Raw genomic sequence first — 24,402 nt, 5'->3', positions numbered from 1 at the left:
TGGACGAGTAACCGACTGTTCCTAGGCCATCATTGAAAATATGAATTTGTTCTTAACTGACTTGCCTAGTCAAATAAAGGTAAAAATACATTTTAAAAATTGTCCCGATAGGCCTGGCATATTACCTCTTTCAGGGAGCTTTCCGCTTTGGGGATTCTCCGCAGCTGGCCTGCTCTCCAGGCCACCATCTTATGAGCCTGAAGCCACAGACTCTGGCCAAACACATGTTTAAAAAAATGTAGATGGATCCTAATAAGGCGTTTCTTTTTAAAATTTGTAATGAATTCTTAGTAAGTCACAGCCTATGTGCAATTTTTAGACCATAATGATTTGATTCAACGGGATGTTTAAATGCTGAGCGCTTGATGTCCCTGCCAGCCTAGTGTGTCGCAAATGCATCACAATGTATTTGATTTGGAGGTATAGCCTTGACATACAGTGGCAAGAAAAAGTATGTGAACCCGTTGGAATTACCTGGATTTCTACATCAAATTTGATCTAAGTCACAACATTAGACAAATATAGTGTGCTTAAACTAATAAAACACACATTTATTGTATTTTTCTTGTCTATATTGAATACATAATTTAAACATTCACAGTGTAGGTTGTGAAAAGTATGTGAACCCCTAGGCTAATGACTTGGAGTCAAATTGATGAGATGTTGATTAGAGCTGCGTTGCCCTATAAAAAACACTCACAAAATTTGAGTTTGCTATTCATAAGAAGCATTGCCTGATGTGAACCACGGCTCGAACAAAAGATCTCAGAGGACCTAAGATTAAGAATTGTTGACTTGCTGGTGCGCGATGAGACGAGGATATCCCTACCGGCCAAGCCCTCCCTAACCCGGACGACGCTAGGCCAATTTTGCGTCGCCCCACGACCTCCCGGTCGCGGCCGGTTACGACAGAGCCTGTGCGCCCTTAACCACTGCAGTGAATTATAAGTGAAATAAACAGTCTGTAAACAATTGTTGGAAAAATTACATGTCATGCACAAAGTAGATGTCCTAACCGACTTGCCAAAACTATAGTTTGTTAACAAGAAATTTATGGAGTGGTTGAAAAACAAGTTTTAATTACTCCAACCTATGTGTTGGTAAACTTCCGACTTTAACTGTACTTTCTCTTGCCTCTGTGTAATTTAAATAATATAGCCTAAATAATTCATTTTTGTTCCTTCTTGGCTACCGTCTGGCTCCTGACCTATTTAGAGTGTTTATGTGCTGTTTAATACGATATGTAGCCTATTTGAAATAATGAGTCCTTTTCCTGTTGTTTAGTAAAATACTTTTCATGCAAATCTTATGGTTTGGTTTCAATTCTTCAAAACCAAATGGTAGGTCCAGGTAGTCACAAAAATATACTGATAAAATATGTAAACGCATCATGAAACAATTTCAAAGATTTTAGTAAATTGAACTTAATTAGGCCCTAATCTATGGATTTCACATGACTGGGAATACAGATATGCATCTGATGGTCACAGATACCTTAAAAGAAATTGGCCTCACAATGGGCCTCAAGATCTCATCACAGTATGCATTTCTGTGCATTCAAATTGCCATTGATAAAATGCAATTGTGGTTGTTGTCCATAGTTTATGCCTGCCCATACCATAACCCCACTGCCACCATGGGGAACTCTGTTCACAATGTTTACATCAGCAAACCGCTCGCCCACACAACGCCATACACATGGACTGAGGTTGTGAGGCAAATTTCTCTTTGAGAAATGAACATTCAATTATCTGGCAACAGCTCTGGTGGACATTCCTGTTGTCTGCATGCCAATTGCACGCTCCCTCAACTTGAGACATCTGTGGTGTTGTGTGACAACTGTACATTCTAGAATGGCCTTTTATGGTCCCCAGTACAAGGTGCACATGTGTAATGATCATGCTGTTTAAACGGCTTCTTGATATGCCACACCTGGCAGGTGAATGGATTATCTTGGAAAATTAGAAATTCTCATTAACAGGGATGTAAACACATTTGAAACAAATAAGCTTTTTGTGCATATGGAACATTTCTGGGATATTTTATTTCAGCTCATGAAACATGGGACCAACACTTTACATGTTGTGTACTTTTGTTCAGGGTACATGGATGTTGGTTAAATTGTGATTTTAATGAATGGAGCGAATTTGCAGCAGCATTTATTTTTGAGTGAGTAGCTGTTTTTAGCGGAGCGGCTGGAAACCTGATCAACTGCACTCACATACTCTGTTACCTGGTAGCCCTGTGTTTTGTGTATAATATCTTTCTGAAGTCCATGCTACCCGTGGTTGCTGACTTTGTCGCCCTCCCTGTCCCAGGTACATTTACATCCCATTAGGAGGTTCTCACCATGGGCTGCTGTGGAAGATGCTGTCCATGGCTCTGGCATTTGGCTTTGTATGTTTCTGGCATGGAGGACATGACTACCTACAGTACTGGGCTCTGATGAACTGGGTCGGGGTGCTGGTGGAGAATGGAGTGACCATCCTCATCTCTTCTCCCCTCGTCTATCCATCTATTGTAAGTCACTGAAGTCTTTACTCACCTTAGCCCTCATCTACCCCTCCATTGTTTGTGAGAACACATGATTGATTGAATTAATGAAGGAATGTCACAGGTTTTGCAAACGTGTGCGGAAATGGACTGAACATATTGATTTGCTGGACATTGCCTTGTGTCTGTAGAACCGTCCCAACAATTTGGTTCTGAATTACGAACTGTTCCTCTAAGGCTCTTTGAAATGCATCTGGTCTTTCCATGTGGGTAGGGTTGATAGTGTCTGTGTGTGGGTGTTGGTGTCTGTCTGTGTTGGTGTCTGTCTGTATACAGTATGTTTAAACTAACGGCTCTAAGTTGACTGATTTACAGCAAAGCCATAAAAACGATGTGGGAGGACTTATCAGCTCAACCCACACACACACAAAAAGTGCTTAGTCGAGCCTGGGTCTGTTGGCTGACTCTTCATCACACTGGAAGGGCAGGGAAGCTGAGGCTCGGACCCTCTCCCTTCTTTCTTTCACTCCATCAATACCTCTTTTGCTTTCGCTCTGGGAGAACCTTGAATCCTCATGTCCTCTTTTGAAAAAGGTTCAAGGTAATCGACGAGAGAAAACGTGGAAATAAATATACTTCTATGAAAGGAGAATACTCTAGCATGTCCTCAGGCAAATGAGGCTTTGGTTTTGCTAGACAAAAGGATAAGTAGCTTTTATCCTTCCAAACAGCTCTTTCAAAGGGGGTGTGGTGGATTTCAAAACTCTTCCATGGTAGGATACATCTGAGCATCCTACCCTGGAGAAGGCAATTTAGGAGATGAGCAAACTCCTCTGTTCACTTATTAACAAATTGACACTCTTACATATGGCAACTACTTATCGGTTCTCTTTGTCAGTCAACTTCAGTACAACATACTATGGGGGAGTCGCACACTAGCGACTTCAGTTAAAGGATCTACAATCACGCCTGACAAAGCCAATGAAATCTGCGCCTCTTTGGAAGCCCTGCCTTACACAGGTGATTGGCGTGAGGCTCGGATTAATTCATTAAATTATTCCCTTCACCCCTGTGTGAACCAAAACTATTCACGCTACTAAAACAAACAATTAGAACACAAGACTGTCTTACGTTGCGCCAAATAAACTGTCCCTTAGTGGTAGAGCATGGCCGCCCCCTGGACCTTGTGGGCTGAAGTTTGTGTGGTTGTTATAAGTCTCCTAATCACAAACTATTAGTTATTCTTCAAATTGCTTGGCCTGCCTATAGCAATAGGTAAAATAACTAACGTGACCGAAACAATGAAAGCTAACAAGCCGGATTCGGGTTTGCAACCATGCCCCAATGAATTAAAAGATACTCACGTTGGATGTCTTGTATGTCTCTGCTCGGTGCGTATTCAGGCTGCCCTCTCTCAAATCTGTTAGTTTGGGAGACTAGGGGACGACTGGCACTGTTCTTTAGGGGGCTTGGTGTTTCCGATAGTGACTTCCTCTCCCGGGTGCCAGTACCTCGGCTGAGTCTGTGTTGTGGGACGAGGAGATGGTTTGGGTCATTGGTCTGGTCTAATGTCCCCTGGTTCCTGTGTTGTGCTCTGTCAATGGTTACGGTTGGCTAATCTGAGAGAGGTATCCCCCCCACTGCTTGTGTCTGCCTTGGTTAGGCCCTGCTTGTCTCTCTTCAATTCCTGGAGTTGGAAGGAATAGAGAGGGTGAGGATTGTGTTTTTTTCCCCCTGAGCATCTGCGCAAATCAACAAAAACATTGCTGTGACGACGGTGCCTCCGCGTTTTGTTTACGGAAAATGGGGTACAATGTCAGCCATTGCTGGAGCCCTCTGTGCCCATAAGGGGGCTGGGCTTCATGCAGGCTATACAGTCTCATGGAAGTGCAATGTGTGTTGGAAGCTTGTCCATGTTTAATTCCCCTCTGGAACCCTGCATTTCATGGTTATAATGTGGTGGTTGGTAGCGGACTCAAGCAGGGTTGGACATGCCCATGCTATTATCCAACACACAGTCTCTGTGGTTCATATGAACTCTGAAATGAGCTGTCTTTCTCCAGCTCACCGCTTTTCATTCCTGGAGAATTTAATTCAATTACGAATCGCCGATGTCTGTTAGCACAGAAGAGGTTTGTTTTTCAGAGGTGTCTGTCCCATTCCCAGCTAGGCTACACGGCGCTTTGTCGCCAGTACCTATGACTGGTCGGTAGGGTAACCTTAATGATAAAAGAAATTCCCTGGGTCTATTTTTAATGTTGCGGTTCAGTGCTGGGTGCCAGCTAGTTACCGTATCGCATCTTACCGCCTTAACCAAGTGAGGCTCATTGTGACAACAGTACCCCCAGGTGGTACTGCCTATCGGGGTTTTCACTGATCACCGAAGCCCTTGTACCGGGAGTTAGGCAAACTCAGGAGTTCCACAGTGTTCGAAGATGTCAAAAGTGTTGTCTCCCACATGTGAGTTTGATGAAAAGTGTCCCTTCTCGATGTTCAGACACATGGTCGTCAAGAATGGTGGAAATGGAAGAAGTAACAACATTTCCTAGTCCACATCAGGGTTCCATCAGGGTACAGTCTACAATTTCTTGTGTCCTCCATGCTTCTGCAGCATCATATTGACTGTTCCAGAGGCCTCTGTGCCTGTTTTGAGGAAATATTGCCTCCATCTCCAGAAGCAGGCAATCCGAGTGGTTCCTTTGTCGAATATCCAGGACGGCTGGTACAGACATGATTTCCTGGTTCCGAAAAGGGATGGGACGGGGTTTTGCATCCCATTCTAGACCTACAGTGCCTTCGGAAAGTATTCCGACACCATTACTGTTTCCACATTTTGTTAAGTTATTCTAAAATTGATTAAATAGTTGTTTTCCCTCAGCAATCGACACACAATACCCCATAATGACAAAGCAAAGACCGGTTTTTAGAAATGTTTGCTAATTTATAAAAATATAAAAATAAATTAAATAACACATTTACATAAGTATTCAGACCCTTTACTCAGTACTTTGTTGAAGCACGTTTGGCAGCGATTACAGCCTCCATTCTTCTCGGGTATAACGCTACAAGCTTGGCACACCTGTATTTGGGAGTTTCTCCCATTCTTCTCTGCAGCTCCGTCAGGTTAGATAATGAGCATTGCTGCACAGATATTTTCAGGTCTCTGCAAAGATGTTTGATCGGGCTCTGGCTGGGCCACTCAATGACATTCCGAGAGTTTTCCTGAAGCCACTCCTGCATTGTCTTGGCTGTGTGCTTATGGTCGCTGTCCTGTTGGAAGGTGAACCTTCAGCCCCATTCTGAGGTCCTGAGCACTCTGGAGTAGGTTTTCATAATGGAAATCTCTGTACTTTGTTCCGTTCATCTTTCCCTCGACCCTGACTAGTCTCCCAGTCCCTGCCACTGAAAACATCCCCACAGCATGATGGTGCCACCTAAGGAGTGGCTTTTGTCTTGCAACTCTACCATAAAGCCCTGATTGGTGGAGTGCTACAGAGATGGCTGTCCTTCTGTAAGGGTCTCCTATCTCCACAGAGGAACTCTGGAGCTCTGTCAGTGACCATTGGGTTCTTGGTCACCTCTCTGACCAAGGCCCTTCTCCCCCGATTGCTCAGTTTAGCCGAGTGGCCAGCTCTAGGAAGACTCTTGGTGGTTCCATCCAGAATGATGGAGGCCATTGTGTTCTTGGGGGTCTTCAATGCTGCAGACATGTTTTGGTACCCTTCCGCAGATCGGTGCCTCGACACAATCCTGACTCAGAGCTCTACGGACAATTCCTTCGACCTCATGGCTTGGTTTTTGCTCTGACATGCACTGTAAACTGTAGGACCTTATAGAGACTGGTGTGTGCCTTTCCAAATCATCATGTCCAGTCAATTGAATTGTTTCAAGAGAAACATCTCAAGGATAATCAATGGAAAAAAAGATCAATTTTGATCATTTTCAAGTCTCATAGCAAAGGGTCTAAATACTTGTAAATAAGGTATTTCTGTTTTAATTTTATAAATGTAAAAACCTGTTTTCGCTTTGTCATTATGGGTTATTGTGTGAAGATTGCTGAGGAATTGTTTTATTTAATACATTTTAGAATAAGGCTGTAACGTAACAAAATGTGAAAAAGTGCAGGGTTCTGAATATTTTCCGAAGGCACTGTATGTGGCAAGAGTTTGAGCTCTGGTGTCAAGATAAAGGACTTGTTATTTTTCAGTGCTCTGTGAGGGACATCGTCTGCGGAGGACATCCTTTTGATGCAGCTTTTTTGATCCAGCTTTTTGAGCAGGGGCGGGAATTTCCCCCGTTAAAAGTACATGGCTATCTAGGGGGGGTTTGTGGGAATTGATGGAGCCTAACAAGGGGCCCACTCCCTGGTTGTGCGGTTCCTGTAAGGTGTACGTTGTCTCAGACCAGTCTCTAAACCTATTGCGCCCACATGGTACTTGGTGCTGGTTTTAGAGGCACTGTGTGCGGCCCCCTTTGAGCATCTGGAGTCAATGGATCTGAAGATCCTCTCTTACAAAACCTCCCTACTCATGGCTTTGGCCTTGGCTAAACATTTTGGGGACCTTCACACGTTATCCGGCACTCAGTTCCCCCGGGCAACTCTGAGGTGACATTGCGGCCTTTGCCCCGAAATTCATGGCAATGTCATACAGATCCTTAGCTTTTGAGCTATTTTCCTTTTTGCCTCCTTTTGCTTCCGAAGAGCAACAGAGCTTACATGCCCTGTGTCCATTGCGAGCTTTAAGCACATACATTGAATGGACCCGGGATATCTGGTTGTGACCGGCTTTTTGTCTGTTTTGCTGATCCAGCTCACGGCAGGACGCCCCCTAAGCAGCGGCTCTTCCCATAATCTATAGCAGCAAGGGGCAAGGGTGACCTAGCGGTGTACGCACCCACTCCACCAGGGGTCTGGCAGCATCTTGGGCGTTGTTTAAAGGGTTGACTATAGGATATATTTGTCATGCGGCAAGTTGGTCATCGCCACAATTTTTTTCATACATATATAAATGTTTTACCCCCAATTTCGTGATATCCAATTGGTAGTTAGTCTTGTCAAATCGCTGCAACTCCTGTATGGACTCGGGAAAGGCAAAGGTCGAGAGCTGTGTATCCTCCGAAACATGACCCCACCAAGCCGCACTGCTTCTTGACACAATGCTTGCTTAACCCGGAAGCCAGCCCCACCAATATGTTGCTGGCGCCCGGTCCGCCACAGGAGTCACTAGAGCGCGATAGGACAAGGACAACCGGCCAAACCCTCCCCTAACCCGGACGACGCTGGGCCAATTGTGCCCTGCCTCATGGATCTCCCGGTTGCGGCCGGCTGCGACACAACCTGGGATCAAACCAGGATCTGTAGTGATGCAGCTAACACTTTGATGTAGTGCCTTAGACCACTGTCCCACTCGGAAGACCCACATGGTTTTGTAAGGTTTTATCGCTTGGATATCACTGCTCCCAGAGTAGCCCACAGTGTGCTTACTGCTGGGACATTGGAAAGTCTCCAGGCAGCACACCGTGTACGTAATACCCAGACTTCTGCATCTGGCAGGGTCAGGTCTGGGTGGTCTGCCAGGGGCCATTTTCTTTTAGTTTCTGTTGGGGTCGGCTTGGGGCGTGACTATATTTCCCCATACTATGATGCACTGAAGTTGACTGACTGAAAGGGAACATAATGTTACGGCTACAACTACTGTTCCCTGAAGGAGGGAAATGGGGTCCAACACCCATATCTTTCTATTACACTTCTCACTACACACATTCCACATTATTGTCATTCTCCACTGAGAGATGTAGTTTAACATAGTTTCAGTCTACACCCCTCTACTCCTTCCGCCCGCGAGCCACCCAGCCCACCCTCTCTGAGTAACCATCTGACCAGGCTGCCTGTGTGTCTCCTGCAGTGTGCTGCAGTGTTTCCGCTAGATTAGTCTCTTCTAGGTGGAGCACAAAGCAACATTCAGTTCAATTGAAACCAACAGAAGCCAAGCTTTTTTAGGCAGGATGGAACATAGCAGAGTGAGAGAGTGAGAGTGTGTCTGCCTGCCTGACTGTGTGCTTTATGACAGTGATGCAATGATTGATGATGGGAAGTAGGGATGCTTCTGCTGATTTCCCTAAGTCTCCTATTCTCCCTCTTCCACTGCCCCACCTCCCTCCTCTCTGCCCTGTTCCTATTTCTCTCCCCAAACAGCTATTTGTTTAGCTCCCTCACCTCTGTCACCAGAAATTAAGGGAATCATCTCGGATAGCTACAGTAGTACTGAAAAAAGTGTCATGAACCGTAAACAGTTCCGTTCCCCTTCTCAGCATGTGTGAAGGAGACTTTATTTTAGGCTCGTACAGAAGGACCAAATGCTTTTGAATTGAACTCTCTAGTTCAGGTATGATAGCAGGTTGTTGCTTCCTCTGTAACTGGTATGGTAGTGACATCTTGTTGCTCCTCCCTCTAACTGTTGTGGTAGTGACTAGGTGTGTGAATTGCGATTGTAAAAAAAACACAATGTCGTTATCACAAAACTACCACTAACAGCTCCCAGGCATCATCATAAAGGGGAGAAATTGCAAGTACTTAACGCAACAATGCTTTAACATTAGTAGGAGAAAATAAGCTAGTTTATAAACTGGAGCTGTAATGTGCAGCAACTCAGAGTGAGAAAGGGACCATGCAGTGTGCATCTGAGTGACGAGGGAAGCAGGGAGGGGAGATAGAAACCAAGTCAACTCGTGCTGGTAGGCTAACTTATTGCTAGTTATTTATCATCTCATCTCACATAGTATCTGTCTTGGTCTTGACTGCATCAAGCCAGGAGAAGCTAGTTGACAACAACTCTGATTAGCCTTCTCATTTGAACTTTTAGTCATTTTAATTCCATCTTCCATTGATTAGTCTAGATACTGTATCTCCTATTAACTTGCCTAGTGACGGTTTGATGGCTTCTAATTGGATAAAAACAACAAGTTATACGCGCCACTCTCGTGAAAAGAGGAAAGCGTGATGTAGACCATCTGCATTGAGAATTTTACTAAATGTTCTTATTGTGTTAACGGACAACCGATGATGAAAATTGTTGTTTAAACGTTAAGAAAAATTGTCCAGTTGTCACATACCTAGTAGTGACAGCATGTTGCTCCTCCCTCTGTAGGAGCGCTGTCTCTCCCCGGAGGCCTTCTCCACTGTGTTGGTTGTCCCTCCCTCTGTAGGAGCACTGTCTCTCCCCGGAGGCCTTCTCCACTGTGTTGGTTGTCCCTCCCTCTGTAGGAGCGCTGTCTCTCCCGGAGGCCTTCTCCACTGTGTTGGTTGTCCCTCCCTCTGTAGGAGCACTGTCTCACCCCGGAGGCCTTCTCCACTGTGTTGGTTGTCCCTCCCTCTGTAGAAGCGCTGTCTCTCCCCGGAGGCCTTCTCCACTGTGTTGGTTGCCCCTCCCTCTGTAGGAGCGCTGTCTCACCCCGGAGGCCTTCTCCACTGTGTTGGTTGTCCCTCCCTCTGTAGGAGCGCTGTCTCTCCCCGGAGGCCTTCTCCACTGTGTTGGTTGCCCCTCCCTCTGTAGGAGCGCTGTCTCACCCCGGAGGCCTTCTCCACTGTGTTGGTTGTCCCTCCCTCTGTAGGAGCGCTGTCTCTCCCCGGAGGCCTTCTCCACTGTGTTGGTTGTCCCTCCCTCTGAAGGAGCGCTGTCTCTCCCCAGAGGCCTTCTCCACTGTGTTGGTTGCGCCTCTTTCTGTATATTACTCTAACTTGTATGTTGCCCCTCCCTCTGTATGTCATTAACTTTTGTTGCTATTTCCTCTGTGTGCTACTGTAACTGTTATGATAGTGACTGCATTGCTCCTCCCATCTCTAGGAGCGCTGTATCTCCCCAGCCATGAGGAGGCGATGTTTGGCTCTCATCTCAGCCTTCTCCACAGCCATGCTCATTCTGTCCAACCTCATCTTCCTTGGGGGAAACCATGTTGGCAGGATCATGTGGAAGAGGGTCTTTATACAAGGTGAGTTATCTACAATATCAACCCAAGAATAACCCCCTCTTCCCTGACATTCTGTTGTACTCTGGATTGACCACTGGCTTTCTTTCGATTGAGTTCCCAGTAGATTGACTGATTCAGTCCCTACAAATCAGTGAGGACAAAGATGTCAAAAATCCTCATGGTTCTTTATTTTTATAGTATTACATGTAAAGATAGGGGGTTTCGATCTGACAAGGTTGTGTTGAATGTGTTCCCCACAGTCCCTTAACGAAGCATGAAACTAATGACGATTAGATGTGTTCACACACACAACACACGGAGCTATGTTCCTTCCTGCCTAAAATAGTTTGGCTTCTGTTGGTTACTATTGACCTGGATGTTGCTTTGTGCTCCACCTAGAGAATAATCCTTTGGAAACACTGCAGCATACATAGTTCTCTAACCAGATGGTCTGGCTTACCACCAGCACCTCTGGTTTGAGGCCCAAATTACACCCTATTTCCTATATAGTGCACTACTTTTGACCAGGGTCCATAGAGCTCTGGTCATAAGTAGTGCACTATAAATGCAATAGGGTGTCATTTGGGACACGACATTGATCTGGCAGGAACATACAGTTTCCCACCCTGCTGCTGTTTCCACTGATTCCACTTGTTGAGATGGACTTGAGACAGTTGGTCTGGCCTACCACCACACACATACTCAGACATGAACAGAAGCATGCAAACACACACCCGACACCCACACACACACCGCCAATTCACTTCTGGCAGAAGCTCCATATTCCCAGATGTTCTTCATTTTCCAATCCAAGCTTCCACAACATCCATAACACCCATTCTCTGCCAACTGAGGTGGAATTGCTTGGTAGGCAAGATTATTCTCAGCGTAACTCGACCCTTTCTCAGAGTGTATCCCAGCCGCTGAGATAGCCCAGTAGTGTTCAACGGAAAATTTGCGCTCTCCCCTTCACACACCCCTCTTTTTGGAGTTTGTATGCCAATGACGATCATAAATGCACGACTCTAACCTTGTAGTGTCGGTCTGATCTAGCCACATCATGATATTAGAGTTGTCCCTATCAGTAGCCCCTTCCCTAGAACTCTACCTGCATCCCTCCCTCCCCTCACTCTCCCTCTTCCCCTCTTCCTGTGTCACAAAGTGCATCACAAGCAGGTAACTATACCATGCAGACAATAACATTGTCTCTCACCGGCAGAGCAAAGGAACCATTCTATAGGCCCAGGTCAAAAGTAGTGCACTATAAAGGGAATAAGGTGTCATTGAGGACAGAGTCAGAGTCATCTCAGAGTAGGAGTGCTGGATCAGATCCCAACCTGTCCATTTAATCTTATTCATTATGATATAAAAGGCGAAACTGATCCTAGATCCAACACTCCTACTCTAAGATGCTTTGTGGATATGGGCCCTGGGCTCAGTATGAACCCATCTATTTCTAGTGGATGTGATTACTGGATGCAGTAGGGGGCATAGATACAGTATCATAAGAGCTATCATCATAGGTGTGATCACATCTCTATACTGTGAGCTCTCTATGTAAGAAGTGATTGTCCCATTCATGATTTGGTTCCACTTCTTTTAATCTTGTAAAGTGTGTAAGCCCTAAATGCACTTTTTAAATGAACTCTGAATTGACTTCATTGTGTCAGTGAGGTAATGGTACTAAAAAGAGAGACTCCTGCTCTGATCATTCTAACACAAAGTGCACATACCTTTGTCCTAGTGAGAGCTCTTTTCATTCACATTGTCTAAACTACACTTTCCAGACCCTTGTTCCTTCACACAACTATTCAGGCGTTATTTCTCAAATGGAACCTCTTTCTCCAATAATATTTTTTGGTCCAAACAGCTTTCTGTACCTTTTTTGTACTTTTACTGCAGTCTAAACTAAACTACTCTCTGGTATAAAACCTGCCCCCCCTCCCAGGGGTCACCCAGGCAGACTGGATGACCAAAATCTATTCTCTCATCTGTACTCTGATACACGGCCTTTGGTGACTTATTTTGTCAGAAAGGGGATTTGATTTCTGATAGAGCTGGCTGATAACCCGGTTTGGCATATAAGTGATTTAAAAACAGGACTGAAGATTCTTCTTGAAAATCATTAAATGTTTGAAATTAAAATTTTCAGACAATAATTAGTGCAGAGCTCTTGGTTTTATTGGGAGTTTTGGGAGCTGGCTGGTTGACTCTGGTGGAATCTGCACTGTGCAGGTTGACTCTGGTGGAATCTGCACTGTGCAGGTTGACTCTGGTGGAATCTGCACTGTGCAGGTTGACTCTGGTGGAATCTGCACTGTGCAGGTTGACTCTGCACTGTGCAGTCTGTGGTGGTTGGCTGGTGACATTTTGACAGGGAGAGTTGTGGCGATAGCCCGGAAGACATCTGTTGCACGGCTGTGCCAGCTCCTGTCCCTTTCCAATCTCCCCAGGGCACTTTCTTCTGCTCAATTAATTAATGCCTAAAGCAAGACTCTGTTTCCTCACTCCCTCTTTTCCTCCACCTCCCACTCTTGATCCACTTGTTGCCTTCTCTTTCACTCAGCTCTTTTCAATCTAGATTTCTCTCTTTTACCTTTTTGCCTCGCTCTCGCACGCTCTCTTTCTCTCGACACCATCCTGTGGCTATTACTGTATATGTGAAACAAGTGTGAATTTGTTTTTTCCTCTTCACACAAGGGCCATGCATTAATGTGGGGGGGGGGTAAAGGTTATTACATTAAACTGTCTCGCATCCTCGTGCTCATTATTAGTTTCTATCACGTCGTGTTCAGTTCCAATGAGCCTTGTTGGACAGTTGAAGTGTAATCATTCGTCACAATGCATGAGTGGACATTTCTTCGCTCTCCTGTGCTTCCCTCCTGCCATTGACGACTCTGATAGCCCAAGCCCTTCAGTTCATTCCCTTTATTACCGGGAATATTTTATGCAGTTTCACATTCGGGCTTACTTAGGCTTACTTAGTTTTAATGACACTCCGGAAGCGGAACTTATTGGAACTTATTGGTAAATTCTCAGCTGTGGCCCTTTTTTCATGGAAAATGTATTCTGAATGCTCACCAGTCAGGCTTTAGGCCAGGACACCGCGCCGTCTCGGCTACTTCTCTAGTCATAAATTACATAGTTAATTTGCGGCTGGTTAAAAAAATTACCTGCATGACGGAAGTCAATGTATATCTGCTGATGGAGTTCAGTCTAATTTTCTCAATATAACTAAAAGAGTCCCACAAGGCTCAATACTAGTCCCTTTTCACATGAATAATGTTGGTCTGTCCCTGAATAATAATAATAACTGGGGCTTTCATACATTTATGGGCTCCCGAGTGGCACAGTGGTCTAAAGAACTGCATCTCAGTGCTAGAGGCGTCACTACAGACCCTGGTTCGAACCCAGGCTGTGTCACAACCGGCCATTATTGGGAGTCCCATAGGGCGGCGCACAATTGGCCCAGCGTCATCTGGGTGAGGTTTTGGCTTGCGTAGGCCCTCATTGTAAATAAGAATTTGTTCTTAAACAATCAGTGTCTTGTCTGGTAGTGATGAAGAGACAGAACAATCCCCTTTCCAACCCACCCTGCACTCCTTCTCTCTCGCCTGTTCTCTCCTCTATCTCCCTTACCTCTCAATCTTTCTTTCTCTATTTCCCTCTTTCCCTTTCCTCTTTCTCCTCACTCTCTCCATTTCACTACGGTTCCAGATTTATATAAACTCCCAGATATCATTGTGCTGTTTAATAATTAAGTCCACAGTGAACATACAGCACACGACGTGATGTGTTGTATAGTACAGCTTATTCATAGTCTACACTCCACACAGATTCCCATCTCAAATTAATGTCTTTTTTATAATGCGTCCCAAATTGCACCTTATTCTCTATAGTGTACTACTTTTGACCACTATGTTTGAAATAGGGTGCCATTTGGGACATACTTAGCTTGTCTTTACTGTACTACAATCCTCGTTTTGTGAAACATCGTATTGCCTCATTAGTTTTTGTTACAGATACTGATGGAGCTGTGTGTCATCAAGTTCCCCTGGCTGTACTTACAGTATGGATGGTGATGTGATATACTGTATGGGTGATGTGATTACTGTAATACTATCACATCATTCAATATCCATGGTGGTATTTGCTGATGGTGATACAGTATAATGCTGTTAAGTTGTCTTCTGCTTTGATGGTGATGGTTATGTGATATCATAGGGTGATGCCCTCCTACTGATGTTCATCCATCCATCCTCTCTAGCCTGGTTAAAGCTAAACGCATTGATGGCGATATCTCCTCAGTGTTTCAGGGTCAAAACCATTATAGTTGAGGAGGATAAAGACCTGATGGTCTCTATGAAATTGGATTGTACTGTAGCCCGCCTTACTTACCTATCATTATGTCTGATATGAAGACTCAAAGGAGCGTCATCAACACCGATGCGTGTGAGATAGGAGACATCAGAGACATGCAGAGCTATCAGTCCTACCCACAGTCATCCTGACCTCATTAGGGTTGGAGTTTTGCATTATATTAAGAACCCCCCCCCCCACACACACACACACACATACACACATACACACACACTTCCCATCCCCCTGCTGCTGCATGGGGACCACCAGCCGTGTGGCAGGACATTATACGGCAATAGGTTACTGCCAGTGCAACTGGAGAAGGGAGACTACATACACTCCACACATGTATTACTGTAATACTAAGGAACCTTCATTTCCACATTAACAAACAATGAAAATCAGCAAGAATTAGGTTATTAGGTTGCGATAGAGGCACGTTTAATACAATTGATAAGCAAAAGCTTATTAGGAAGAAAATAATTTCTAAATCATCTTGATGGAAGCAGGACAATTTGCAGGCAGAAAAATAAATGTGTTAATATTTATTTCCAGTCAATGTTAGGCTATAGTTTAGGGTCCATCATATTTAGGAAGTTCATTTCCATACAAAGACTATTGCACCATGCGTCTCTGCCAGTGTATACAGTGTATAGCTAACAGGCTATTTCATTGAGACCACGCATAGGCACATTTAATCTCTAGTTGGGAGCACCAGTGCTACCAAAAATGTTTAATTTAGGGGAAAGGGTGCTTCTTCCCAGTGTTGTCCCAAAGTGCTGATGATGCATTAGTCTGAGGCAGCAATTCTCAAGTCATGGGTGAGCACTAAAATTGGGTTCGCGAGAGGCTTAAAATAAAAAGTTGCAGACCTGTTTCTACGAATATACACAGAGTGTACAGAACATTAGCTACACCTTCCTAATATTGAGATGCACCCTCTTTTGCCCTCAGAACAGCCTCAATTCATTGGTGCGTGGAATCTGAAGGTGTTGAAAGCATTCCACAGGGATGCTGGCCCATGTTGACTCCAATGCTTCCCACAGTTGTGTTAAGTTGGCTGGTAGTAGATCTCTACTCCAAATAGCTCATTCAATCTCATCCCACAGATGCTCAATTGGATTGAGGTCTGTTGACTGGGCAGGCCACTGCAGTAAGCTGAATTCACTGTCATGTTTGTGTAATCATTCCTGGACAATGCTAGCGGCATTGTGGCAAAAATCCATCCACAGATGGATACACTGCTGCCTTGAAGGGATGCAACTCATTGACAATGATATTCAGATATCCTGTGACATTCAAACATTTCTCCACTTTTATCAAGTGGCCCAATGTGTGCCATGAAAAAACACCCACACCATCATACCACCTCCAGCCTGCAATGTTGACACACGCCATGATGGATGCATGCACTAGTGGTTTTCTCCATACCCTAGTCCTCCCATCAGCAAGAAACTGCAGGAACCGAGATTCATCAGACTAGGCAATGTTTCTCCAGTGTCCAGTGTTTTTGTTTCTTAGCCCACAGCAACCGCAGTTTCTTGTTTTTTCTGAAAGAAGTGGAACTCTGTAAGGTCGTCGGCTGCCATACTCCATTCGTGTCAAGGTATGACGAGTTATGCATTCCTTTATGGGTTTTTGGGCACCAATGTTGTACTGGACTGTCCCTGTAACCCATCTGTTGCTCTGCACAATTTGTCAGCATCCTTTGTCCTCTTATCTTTGACCCGTTTTCGACCACTGGCATGCCGTTGGCTGGATGTCCTTTGGGTGATGGACCATTCTTTATACACACAGAAAACTGTTGAGTGTGAAACTCAAAGGTGTTGCACTTCTTGACACACTCAAACCGATGCGCCTGGCACCTACTACCATACCACGTTCAAAGCAACTTAAATCTTTTGTATTGCCCATTCACCCTCTGAATGGCAAACATACACAATCCATGTCTCAATTGTCTCAGGGATTCAAAATTCTTATTTAACCTGTCTCCTCCCCTTCATCTACACTTATTGAAGTACACTTATCAAGTGACATCAATAAGCGATCATAGATCTCCCCTGGATTCACCTGGTCAGTCTATCATGGAAGGAGCATATTTTGTACACTTATTGTATATCTCGTAGAATGCAGCCACTTTCTTGTTGAAAATCAACAGACATGCAGTGAGTCTGTAGAGCTTCTACAGATGGACTATCCAAATAGTGTTACCGACTATTTCAGCAAATGAACTTTGATTTGGGCTGTAAATGACTAATGATTCCACAAGCCACAGCTCTTCATTCTCTACCTACTAAATAATTGTATTGCAGTCGAAAGCTGCATGGCGGAAATCCCTAGAATAATATACCTTAATGACATTGCCCATTTTGTGCATTACAAATTGCACTCTACTCTCTACATAGTGCACAACTTTTGACCAGAACCTATAGGCACTATGTAGGGAATATGGAGTGGCCTTTTCTCCCCGTTTGTACTTATTACAGACCTCTATGGTGCTAATCAGCACACAAAGGCAGCCGTTTTGGCTAATTACAGGTTTCTGATTGAATCCTTAATAACAGTAATCAAACTGCCTTTTTTCGTCTAATCACAAACCCAAACCCTCCACTCTGGGTCATGTTTATTAGGCACTAAACTGAAGAAAGTTTTATGAAACAGAGCGATAACTACCTGGACTTGCCCAATGAGAAATGTTATTTTTATTTGTAGAAAAAGGTTTGGATAATGATATTGGCCTAGAAGGCCAAGCATCCTGTAGTTGCCGCTTCACTGTTGACGTTGAGACTGGTGGTTTGAGGGTAATATTTAACGAAGCTGCCAGTTGAGGACTTGTGAGGTGTCTGTTTCTCAAACTAGACACACTAATGTACTTGTCGTCTTGCTCAGTTGTGTACTGGGGCCTCCCACTCCTCTTTCTATTCTGGTTAGTGCCAGTTTGCGCTGTTCTGTGTATGACATTGTATGAGATCTTCCGTTTCTTGGCAATTTCTCACATGGTATAGCCTTCATTTCTCACAACAAGAATAGACTGATGAGTTTCAGAAGAAAGTACTTTGTTTCTGGTAATTTTGAGCCTGTAATCAAACTAACAAATGCTGATGCTCCAGATACTCAACTAGTCTGAAGAAGGGCAGTTTTATTGCTTTTTTTAATCAGTACAACAGTTTTCAACTATGCTAACATAATTGCAAAATGGTTTTCTAATGATCAATTAGCCTTTTAAAATGATAGACTTGGATTAGCTAACACAACACGCCATTGGAACACAGGAGTGATGGTTGCTGATAATTTGGCCTCTGTATGCCTATGCAGATATTCCATTAAAAATCAGACGTTTCCAGCTACAATAGTCATTTACAACATTAACAATGTCGACACTGTATTTCTGATCAATTTGATGTTATTTTAATGGACAAAAATGTGCTTTTCTTTCAAAAACAAGGCCATTTCTAAGTGACCCCAAACTTTTGAACGGTAGTGTACATGTATTTTGATTGCTCCTGCATTGATGCAAACATTAAAGCAATAATACACAAGGGGCACGATTGCTTGTGGTTTTAGCACGGCTGTACTGCGATCATAGGTACAAACGACAAGGACTCTTAAACTGTCTACATAACATCATTATCTAGATAACCCCATAGGTTTGGATACGACCTGGTGTGTAGTGTAAGATATGTGTAACATAGAGGTGTGTGTCTTCCCAAAATTGGCCTTAAATTCTTATGTTAATCCTGGGTCTGTCCTCGGTTTTAATCCCATTCTAATCTTCTCCATGACACTTTGGCTGGCAGTGGGCTGGAATTACAGTATCACAGCAAGACACCTGTGGCAACCTCAGGGGTACCGCAGGAGAGGTGAGCCCCCTCTCAGGGCTAAGGCTTATGTCTGTTCACATGATGTAATGAACTGAAATTAAGACACACATCCCTCTCTCTTTTCTCTGTCTAACCCTCTGTCTTAACTCTTTTGAAGTCTCTGTTTTCCCTTCCTCTCTTCATTTCTATGATGAAAAGAGTCCAAATGTATTTTTCTGTTTTACTCCTAGTCTCTCCTCGTCCTTCGTCTCTTGTCTCTGCAGAAACCAAATGTGGACATTCTTGAGTGCATAAACTTTTTCTGCCAGACTAACCATTAAGAGTCTATTGACACAACCGTGTGTCAATCTAATGAACATAACAAAACAATTCCCATCCATATCCGTCAGTTCAAGCTAGAGGTGTTATTTTTGCACCGCATCCACCTTGTCACGCCTTGGTCTTAGTATTTTGTGTTTTCGTTAATTATTTGGTCAGGCCAGGGTGTGACATGGGTTTATGTTTTTGTATTTCGTATTGGGGTTTTTGTATGATTGGGATTGCGGCTGAGTAGGGGTGTTGTATGGGCTTGGCTGCCTGAGGCGGTTCTCAGAGTCAGCTGATTCTCGTTGTCTCTGATTGGGAACCGTATTTAGGTAGCCTGGGTTTCGCTTTGTATTTCGTGGGTGATTGTTCCTGTCTCTGTGTAGTTTCACGTTCCGTTTGTTGTTTTGTATTTTGTATAGTTATTTCGTCTGTCGCTTTTTCATTAAAGTCATGAGTAACCACCACGCTGCATTTCGGTCCGACTCTCTTTCTACAAGCGAAGAACGCCGTTACACACCTATGTTCCCCTTCCTGAAAATCAGTCCTCTCACGAAAATGTCTGTAACATCCGAACGGTTTGGTTTACTAACTAATGTGGAAAATTGAGACTGTCACGAACACAATGGTGTTCTCCGTTTTGCTCTCATCCTCCACAAGCCTCGTGGGACTCGTCTGAAGTCTGTAACGCTGATGTGCCAGCTCTGTCTGTGTCGTCCGAACCGTTTGGGCTACAAACTAATGTGACCTCACTGTGGAAAAGGGAAACTCCCACGAACACGATGGTGTTCCCTCACACAAGTGTCACAGGTCTCGTCTGAGGGTAACCAGGTATTGGTTCGAAAAAGGAATGGCAGTATTAAGGTAGTTTTGTGCCATCAAAAAAGGGGTTAAATATGTGTTAAAACATATTTCCAGATCTTTCTTTCTTTCTTAGGGCAGAAACATCAAGACCTTTTATTCCTTTTGATATTTAAAAACAACGTTGTTTTGCCATTTATGAATGTTATTCAATACTTTTCTATGGGCTGTAGTTGTAAAGGCCAAATTCAATATTTTATCAAATATCTAAGGTGGTCCATTTAAAAAAAACATATTACAGCAATTCCATATGTCAGCTTAGTAGAACTCTCCCCACCACAAACGCTTATTAAAGCAAAGATCTAAACCGTTTCCCAGCCTGCTGTAAAAATCAATGATGAGGCTGAGTAAGAATGCCCAGTCATTCCAGATATTTAGTGCTGTCAGGACCATCTGCTCTATAAAAGTGTGTTCACATCGTCCTGTTGTGTCTTGGAGTTAGTATATAGCCCTGATTTTTATCTGTACAAGTGTATTGTATTTTCTTGAATGGAGTGGCTGCGATTTCAGATTCTCTGGAACCTGACTTCTTTTAACATAGCTGCTAAAGATATGATCAACATGGTAAAATTTTAGTGCAATTTGATTTTTTTCATGTTGTAGCCCACACAAAAGACCTGTTCGTTCGCATATCAAACACAAGCAAGACCTAAACAGGCGGTCAAAAAGGCGATTATTTTCTCATCATCATTGCAAATGTTGGCTAGCTCCTTTTTCAGAAACTCTCGCTACGATATGGCAGCATAACTATGAAGGTTATCATCACAAATAGTAGGCTGTCTAAAGCGGTAGTTGACAAACAACATAAGAAGTAATAGAGCACCGGGTGCTGCAAAATGAACTCTCCCATGGTCAGACTCCGTTACGGGTCCATATGAACATGTTTGGGCTCCCTAGAAAGTTTGGCTGCCCAGAGGTGGAACAGCTAGGTCACCTACTCGTGCAGTAGGTCTACTTACATGATCATTCAGTGGTTAAAGCACAGATTGTTTTTTGCACCAATGCAGAACTCAAGCGGGGAGTTACAAAATGGGAAGGTTAGTTATTTTTTAAAGACTGGATTTGTACGGATCTTGGACATAAAAGTGACAGCTCTACAATGATTTTCTGTCAAAAACTACAGCTGTCACACACGTGCAACACACACACACACACACACACATATACACCCTCATGCTCTACACACTTAACAAGGCATAAGGTCCTTATGTTCTCCGTGGCCGACGTGGGTAAGACATTTAAGCGTGTTAACCCTCGCAAGGCTGCTGGCCCAGATGGCATCTCTAGCCGCGTCCTCAGAGCATGCGCAGACCAGCTAGCTGGAGTGTTTACAGACATATTCAATCTCTCCCTATCCCAGTCTGCTGTCCCCACTTGCTTCAAGATGTCCACTGTTGTTCCTGTACCCGAGAAAGCAAAGGTAACTGAACTAAATGACTATCGCCGTCGTAGCACTCACTTCTGTCATCATGAAGTACTTTGAGAGGGTAGTTAAGGATCATATCACCTCTATCATACCTGACACCCTAGACCCACTTCAATTTGCTTACCACCCTAATAGATCCAAAGACAATGCATCAACATCGCACTGCACACTGCCCTATCCCATGCAGTCTGTCCAACACATTACCAGGGACACACTGCCTGACCTCCAGGACACCTACAGCACCCAATGTCACAGCAAGGCCAAAAAGATAATCAAGGACATCAACCACCCGAGCCACGGACTGTTCACCCCTCTATCATTCAGAAGGTGAGGTCAGTTACAGGTGCATCAATGCAGGGACCGAGACTGAAAAATATCTTGCATCTCAAGGTTATCAGACTGTAAAATAGCCATCCCTAGCCGGCTACCACCCCTCCTGTACTCCCTGTTCACCCATGAATTGGAGGCGTGCATAACACAACAGTAGACGGCCTGGTTACCAACAATGATAAGACCGCTTACAGGGAGGAGGTGAGGCCCTGGTGGAATGGTGCTCACGTCAGAATGCTGTTCATTGAATACAGCTCAGCATTCAACACCATTGTAACCTCCAAGCTCATTAAGTTTGGGGCCCTGGGTCTGAACCTCGCCCTGTGCAACTGGGTCCTGGACTTCCTGAAGGGGCCGCCCCCAGGTGGTGAAGGTAGGAAACAACACCTCCACTTCGTTGATCCTCAACACAGGGGCCCCACAAGGGTGCATGCTCAGCCCCCTCCTGTACTCCCTGTTCACCCATGACTGCGTGGCCACGCACGCCTCCAACTCAATCAAGTTTGCAGACGACACTACAGTGGTAGGCTTGATTACCAACAATGACGAGACAGCCTACATGGAGGAGGTGAGGGCCCTGGCGAAGTGGTGCCAGGAAAATAACCTCTCCCTCAACGTCATCAAAACAAAGGAGCTGATCGTGGACTTCAGGAAACAGCAGAGCGAGCACGCCCCCTATCCACATTGATGGGACTGCAGTGGAGAAGGTGGAAAGCAAGTTCCTCGGTGTACACATCACTGACAATCTGAATTGGTCCACCCACACAGACAATGTGGTGAAAAAGGCGCAACAGTGCCTCTTCAACCTCAGGAGTCTCAGGAAATCTGGCCATCAGAAACCTTTACAGTTGTACAATCGAGAGCATCCTGTCGGGCTGTATCACTGCCTGGTATAGCAACTGCACCGCTCGCAAACCACAGGGCTCTCCAGAGGGTGGTACGGTCTCCCCAACGCATCACCGGGTAAACACTGTCTACCCTCCATGACACCTACAGCATCTTATTTCACAGGAAGGCCAAGAAGATATTTAATGACATCAACCTCCTGAGCCACGGTCTGTTCACCCCGCTATCATCCAGAAGGCGAGGTCAGTACCGGTGCATTAAAGCTGGGACCGAGAGACAGAAGCTGTTTTTCAATCTCAAGGCCATCGGACTGTTAAACGGCCATCACGAGCCGGCCACCACTCATCTACTCAACCCTGCACTTTAAGGGCTGCTGCCATATATACACTGCTCAAAAAAATAAAGGGAACACTAAAATAACACATCCTAGATCTGAATGAATTAAATATTCTTATGAAATACTTTTTTCTTTACAAAGTTGAATGTGCTACCTCTGGCGAGCACATGGAGTGCTGTGCGGACCCCAAAGAAATGCCACCCCACACCATGACTGACCCACCGCAAAATCGGTCATGCAGGAGGATGTTGCAGGCAGCAGAACGTTCTCCACGGCGTCTCCAAACTGTCACGTCTGTCACATATGCTCAGTGTGAACCTGCTTTCATCTGTGAAGAGCACCGGGCGCCAGTGGCGAATTTGCCAACCCCAACCTGTGGACGTCGGGCCCTCATACCACCCTCATGGAGTCTGTTTCTGACCGTTTGAGCAGACACATGCACATTTTTTGCAGGGCTCTGGCAGTGTTCCTCCTGCTCCTCCTTGCACAAAGGCGGAGGTAGCGGTCCTGCTGCTGGTTGTTGCCCTCCTACGGCCTTCTCCACGTCTCCTGATGTACTGGCCTGTCTCCTGGTAGCGCCTCCATGCTCTGGATACTACGCTGACAGACACAGCAAACCTTCTTGCCACATCTCGCATTGATGTTCCATCCTGGATGAGCTGCACTACCTGAGCCACTTGTGCGGGTTGTAGACTCCATCTCATGCTACCACTAGAGTGAAAGCACCGCCAACATTCAAAAGTGACCAAAACATCAGCCAGGAAGCATAGGTGTCTTGCTAAATGCCTATAATTTCCACCTGTTGTCTATTCCATTTGCACAACAGCATGTGACATTTATTGTCAATCAGTGTTGCTTCCTAAGTGAACAATTTGATTTCACAGAAGTGTGATCGACTTGGAGTTACATTGTGTTGTTTAAGTGTTCCCTTTATTTTTTTGAGCAGTGTCCATAGACATGGAATCACTGGTCACTTTAATGTTAACATACTGCTTTACTCATCTCATATGTATATATTTGTTTCTATTCTAAAGCTACTCCAACATTGCTCGTCCTAGTATTTTTATATACAGTTGAAGTCGGAAGTTTACATACATCTTAGCCAAATACATTTAAACTCAGTTTTTCACAATTCCTGACATTTAATCCTAGTAAAGATGTCCTGTCTTAGGTCAGTTAGGATCACCACTTTATTGTAAGAATGTGAAATGTCAGAATAATGGTAGGGAGAATGATTTATTTCAGCTTTTGTTTCTTTCATTACATTCCCAGTGGGTCAGAAGTTTACATCCACTCAATTAGTATTCAGTAGCATTGCCTTCAAATTGCTTATCTTGGGTCAAACGTTTCAGGTAGCCCTCCTGCAGCAAAGCACTACCACAATAAGATGCTGCCACACCCGTGCTTCACGGTTGGGATGGTGTTCTTCGGCTTGCAAGCCTCCCCCTTTTTCCTCCAAACATAATGATGGTCATTATGGCCAAACCGTTCTATTTTTGTTTTATCAGACGAGGACATTTCTCCAAAAAGTACTATCTTTGTTCTTTGCAGTTACAAACCGTAGTCTGGCTTTTTTATGGCGGTTTTGGAGCAGTGGCTTCTTCCTTGCTGAGCGGCCTTTCAGGTTATGTCGATGTAGGACTCATTTTACTGTGGAT

At 44.5% G+C, this 24,402-nt stretch overlaps 1 protein-coding gene across 5 annotated transcripts in view; it reads left to right on the top strand.

Moving 5' to 3' along the window:
• The window catches only part of hhat (hedgehog acyltransferase), a 98,283-nt gene that overhangs the window by 64,282 nt on the left and 9,599 nt on the right, over window positions 1–24,402 (top strand). For 4 of the 5 annotated variants that reach the window (XM_046354132.1, XM_046354131.1, XM_046354130.1 and 1 more), the window contains 3 exons: window positions 2,319–2,520; window positions 10,338–10,482; window positions 21,166–21,225. In XM_046354132.1, the coding sequence (XP_046210088.1) occupies window positions 2,319–2,520; window positions 10,338–10,482; window positions 21,166–21,225 (407 nt within the window). The remainder of the gene's footprint in view (window positions 1–2,318; window positions 2,521–10,337; window positions 10,483–21,165; window positions 21,226–24,402) is intronic. The other variant, XM_046354134.1, reaches the window with a different exon arrangement.

The sequence above is a fragment of the Oncorhynchus gorbuscha genome, linkage group LG06, assembly GCF_021184085.1.
Source record: "Oncorhynchus gorbuscha isolate QuinsamMale2020 ecotype Even-year linkage group LG06, OgorEven_v1.0, whole genome shotgun sequence".
Classification (NCBI taxonomy): Eukaryota; Metazoa; Chordata; class Actinopteri; order Salmoniformes; family Salmonidae; genus Oncorhynchus; species Oncorhynchus gorbuscha.
This window is presented reverse-complemented; position numbering and strand designations above follow the sequence as displayed.